This window comes from Argentina anserina, chromosome 2, assembly GCF_933775445.1.
Source record: "Argentina anserina chromosome 2, drPotAnse1.1, whole genome shotgun sequence".
NCBI classification, from domain to species: domain Eukaryota; kingdom Viridiplantae; phylum Streptophyta; class Magnoliopsida; order Rosales; family Rosaceae; genus Argentina; species Argentina anserina.
This window is the reverse complement of record NC_065873.1, coordinates 1,887,026-1,892,322: the sequence shown is the minus strand read 5'-3', so window position 1 is coordinate 1,892,322 and position 5,297 is coordinate 1,887,026. Positions and strand designations below refer to the sequence as shown.

Here is a 5,297-nt window from a genome sequence, read left to right as displayed (position 1 = left end):
TACACATCTACTATAAGTTGTTCATGTTTTAGTGTATTCTAATAGCGCAAATATATGCTCAATAATATACTCAACTAATACTCCTATAGTTTATAAACAGATGGTTCAGCATATTCATTTTCATTTGGCACACTCCAAATACTACCATTTAAAGGTTCCCAAGAAACACCATTATTCTTCACTACATGTTTTGAGAACTCTATTACCATGTTATATTCCGCGATCACACAAAAAAGGTACATTTTTGTTCTCCTTATTTCGTCAATGGTGCCTTCGTATTATATCCATGTTGTAATATATTGTTCTCAAATTCAATTTTTCTGATTGTATATTTGTATTCAACTCATTTAGATGCACTATGAAATGGAAGCCCTTGGTTGCGTTATTTCAATCAATCATCAAGATCTCAATTGTAAGAGGCATCAACCCCGCAGTGGAGCGCGGGCTATATAACTAGTCTTATAAGTAGCGATCGAACAAAAAAAGACATACAGAATAGTTTTTACCAACCCAACATTAATTGTTAACATTCATTTGTGCTTAGTGAAGACACTCCAAAAGAACAATAGATCGATCGATGGTTGTATGTGAACCATCTACCAAACACAGCAAGACACTCTTCACGTTTGTACTCGATCTGGAGCTGTGTAACTGGCCCCGTGCACGAAAATAAAAGCTAGTCTGGAATAACTTCTGCTTAAGCAATTGCAGTATCTTGAATTTTAGCTATTACTGTTCTGAAGCTGATCCATGATACAGTGATGGGACGTATAGCCTTTATGGGTGTACATGATTCGATCTGTTGTATAAATCTTACATCAATTTTAAAATGTGTTTACTCGTAAATCAGATATCTATATGTAGCTTTTGCTTTTGAGGTTGATCATAAGTTCATAACCAACGTACGTACACGTAATAGAAGAAACATGTTACTCATGAAATCCATCCAAAATCCGTAAGGTTGATTAATAAGGACTAACTAGTGTTTGTCTTTCTTGCTTTGTGGCTCAAGTACGTGTAGTGAGCTTAGCTACTTCTTGTTCTTCTTTACTTCTCCCTGTACGTGTTTTGAGCGATTAAATGAGATGATGTTCAAGAGTCTAGACTTCTAGTCAAAACTCAAAAGCAAAAGAGAGAGAGGAACTGTGAATATGTACTATCCAGCTTTAAATTATAATTCAATTAAAATGTAGAAGTTTTTTTGTTTTGTTTAAGTTACGGATTATACTAATGAGAATGTAAGGACATTGAGATTTTATTACAATGCAAAAGAAAAGAAAAAAGCAATGCTCTTACAACACAAAATGAAATTACTACAAAAGTTATATATTTAGAGTTAGCTGATACCAGATGATCAGATCAATAATGATCAACTAGATCGGATAACGAGCTAAAAATCTGTCAAACATGGCAAGCGTTTCCTTGTGTTTGTACTCTGGAGCAGTGTGACCGGCACCCTGCATATAAGCATTAAAACAAAAACATGATACCTGGTATCAATTTGAGTGCATTATGAAATTGAAGACACAGATGAGAGATTCTTTGTGTTCTTACCTTTACAGTCACGTAAGTCAATCTGAAGTTATCATTCATGAACTTCACTTGGTATCTGCAGAAAAAAGTAAGAATGTTTCAGGCAATGGAACTTGTTTCATAACAACAGTTCATTCCTGCCAGAAAGACTACCATATAATGATCCGCTGTATCAACGATCAAGATTAGTGATTGGTTACTAAATGTTTTGTGTTTTAGCTTATGGTTATCATTTTCCATATGATGTGAAAGATCTGGCAAGAAATATTTCCTGGTGAGGTTAGAACTTACCCTGCAATTTGACCGTTGACATACCACGGTCGCCATTCATCAAAAACAGCCACATCAAGAGCTTTGATCCAATATTGTGTAGCAATCCAGGGAACTGATATGTCATGGTCACCACTGGAAGGAAAAATGTACCATATATGTAGTCAGTATCAAAGATAAGACCTAAAATTATTAGGAACTTTTCATCTGTTTTTCTGTCCATTTTGTAGATTAATGCAACAACTGGTTCCCAAGTAGCTTCGTTCCAGCATGAATAATTGGAATAGGCTAGCTTACTCAGATGCAAAAAAAAAAAAAAAATTTCTGTGTTAATTAAACATCATGCATGATTTTGAAATCACATTTAGATGAGGATTATTATTATATGCATATAATTAGAATAAATTGATAAGGGAACAGATGATATAGGGGAGATCACCTGTATATCAAAGCTCGAAGACCAGTTTCCGATAGATTTTTCTGATAAGCAAGAGAACTTGTGAGTTCTTCCGTGTAGTATGTCAAGGCCTTGGGGCATCGTACCCAATTCTCTACAGTTCCCTGTAACATCAAGTATATGCCAATAATTATGTTGCTGCTGGTGTTTGATGGTTAAGAAACCTTGCAAATGTACAAATGACATACATTTCGAACACCTAGAGCTGCCCGAACTGTTTTATCGTTCATCCACCTATAGGCAAGCACATATGTATAACCCTGGAAATAAAAGAAACTTGTCTTAGACTAGCCATGTCATGTAGGCATGTAGCAGAGTCATGTGAGAAACAGAGGAATGGTTATTACCCGGCAGTGCAACTCGGGTAGCGCATTAGACTCTGAAAGCAGGTATTCCATCGTACTTGCTTCTCGAGCCTTAAGATCCCATTCCAACTCAGTTGTTGGATTATCCTCAGTTGTTCTACCAGATGCAAAAGCACATTGAGGTTCCAAAATTTGAGCAAGATTTATTTGTAGAAGACACTGCAAGTTAAGATCAGACAGAACAAACTTTTAGTTTCAGCTTGCATGATGAGGACATTTTCACCATCAGAACAAAAAGTGGCAATGATACTCACATCTTTAATCTTCTGAAGTGCAGTAACACAAAGTGTATTGTTAATTTCGTAATTGACATAGTCCTCACTGCAATTAGATTTAGCAGCCTGCAAAAAGCATAGTATCGTTGCCAACTTGTAAGAAATAATGCACGTATGTAACTTATGACAATATTATAATTCAAATGAGCAGTTCAACAGTGTTATGCACCTGATAGATTTCATCTGAAATGAGGGACACTCGGTGAACATATGGGATTCTCATATTTACGTCAATAAAATTATCTGTAACTGGGTTTCCAAGCAAGTATCCCTGTTTCAAGCTAAATCATGTTATACATTGCCAAAAGGAAATTAGCAGGAAATGAAAATGACTAATATTATTAGATAGTGCATTACTTGGAGTTGCATTCTTGGTTTTAACCCTGCATCTAAACCTGCAATTCAGTATCCAGGCATAGAATGTTACATTAGGAGACTATTTTTTCGTATACAACACAATACTGTTTTTCATGCATGCAGCAACTGTGAGCTCTTATATAGTGCATGATTAACTATAGGTCCCATTACTCCCATATCATGATATCAATTAGTGGATTTAAATTGGGCGTGTGTGGAATATTGGTGCCGGTATGCCTGCTTGAGTGTGAAGAGACTTACCTTCTAATATGTTCTTAAGAAGAATGGGAACAATAAGGCCTGAATATGAATCACCACCAATGTACAGTTGATTTCCCTGATACTGTGGGTGTGTGTATAGCCACTGTATCACAAATCATATAAATGAGTAAGAGAAAGTGCAAGTTTTCAGAAACATGAAAATGAAAGCACAAATACAAGTGTTTGAGAGTCTCTTGTCCTTACCTTTCTTAGGAAAGTATAGGTCTGTGCAGCTTGTTTTGTATCAGAAGTATACCACCCATCTGAGGTTGTAGAGTATGAGAATCCAGCACCGACTGGTGCATCTATAAAGATTATGTTGGCCACCTACATGATTTTTCGGATTCGAATGAATTCGATAAGCGAAAATCCAAAACAATAATGAAACATTATGGAGCACCAATGCATTTTTTTTATTAAAAGTAAAATATGGATTTAAATCTGAAAATTTGTACCTTGGTCCATGAATATGGATTCATAACAATAGTGGGAATGCTTCCATTGTAATGTAAATCAAAAGTAAATGGGCCTGCACAGATTGAGAAATGAAAGTGTTACAATAATTTTTGTGCACTTGTGTTAAGTCTACTAATCATGAACTACAAAAGAGATCAAGACTTGCAGAACCTTATGAATTGTGAATTTGTGATCCAATTCAGTGTGATCAATTGCTTGTATTGAGTAATTGGGTGTGCAAATAATAATTATGGGTGTGAATAGAAGCAATCTTTGTCCATTTTCGTATGTCATTTACATAAAAAAACAGAGTTCATGGCTTACCAATTTCGTAAGCAAACGCAGAAAATCCCGAACATCCGGGTCCTCCAGTAAGCCAAAGAACAAGAGGATCTTCAATTGGGTTTCTATCCGACTCGACGAAATAGTAGAATAGGTTGACCTCATCAAAATCATCCACAGCAATGTAACTGCATTCATCCAAACCCCCAACAAGTTTCCACACTTAGTAAAATGCAATAGTATCAAGAACTCTCAATGCCGCATATAGATGATCTGTGACTCTGTGAGTACATTAAACTCACCCAGTTTCAAGCTTGAAGGGAAGTGTCCCATTCCACCCAGGTAGAGTCTCAACGATTGTCCGAGAAGTGACAATGCCTGAGAATGCCAATAAAAGAAGCATACTCAAGCACACAGTGAGTGTTGCCATACTTTGGTTTTCTAAAACTGCACCACAAACCCAACAAAGAGCAGGATTGGAAGGTGTGATCTATATCTTTGTTACATTGTCTAAGCTACATTTTAAATCAAAGCAGATAAAACTATTAGATTGGGTGATCTGGACATGCAAATTAGGCACGTGAAGAGACCTATTGATCAAGGAGAATTAGGTGAAAGTTTTGTTCCTCCATTCTGGTCAGCCTTACTCACTTGGTACTGAACTTTCAAAGAACCAAATTGGTTATAGATCGAGTTGGTGCCCCAACAAGTATTCTTTCTTGTTTAAGGAAGAAGAAGCAGATCATGCATGAACTTATTGAACTATCTAATCAATCAAGTCTTTCTACGTCAGGGTCTTCTTTGTTATTCATTATTTCAGGTATAATCATTGGACTATCTTTTAAATATGGTCATATAAGCACGTTCTCAATATATTTGATGAACTGGTATAGCTGTATGTTGAAGGATTAATTAGGTTGTATTAGCCAACTTTCAAACTACAGAAACTTGGGGTTTGCTACCATTCTGGCTCTAATTGAAGATGTTCTGGGGTAGCTCACGGGGGGCGGAATTCTATTTCGTCTTTGGCATAAACTATAT

The 5,297-nt window shown here is 36.2% G+C and overlaps 1 protein-coding gene across 1 annotated transcript; it reads right to left on the bottom strand.

Moving 5' to 3' along the window:
- Positions 1-1,325: 1,325 nt before the first annotated feature.
- On the bottom strand, positions 1,326-4,715 carry LOC126785221 (serine carboxypeptidase-like 18). Its single transcript, XM_050510843.1, has 14 exons — positions 4,559-4,715; positions 4,299-4,444; positions 3,974-4,047; positions 3,723-3,845; positions 3,519-3,621; positions 3,258-3,295; positions 3,070-3,171; positions 2,880-2,966; positions 2,608-2,784; positions 2,449-2,520; positions 2,243-2,364; positions 1,825-1,938; positions 1,555-1,609; positions 1,326-1,457 (listed from the first exon to the last, which is right to left on the bottom strand). Exons 1-14 carry the CDS (start codon positions 4,684-4,686, stop codon positions 1,374-1,376), a joined length of 1,425 nt encoding a protein of 474 aa, XP_050366800.1. The 5' UTR covers positions 4,687-4,715; the 3' UTR covers positions 1,326-1,373.
- Positions 4,716-5,297: the final 582 nt, after the last annotated feature.

Excerpts from the sequence above, each read along its gene's own strand:
- LOC126785221 (XM_050510843.1), bottom strand. The coding sequence starts at position 4,686 with ATGGCAACACTCACTGTGTGCTTGAGTATGCTTCTTTTATTGGCATTC. Across the intron at positions 2,967-3,069 it reads TTTCAGATGAAATCTATCAG|GCTGCTAAATCTAATTGCAG; the intron begins GTGCATAACACT and ends TGCTTTTTGCAG. Across the intron at positions 2,521-2,607 it reads TACCCGAGTTGCACTGCCGG|GGTTATACATATGTGCTTGC; the intron begins GTAATAACCATT and ends TTTTATTTCCAG.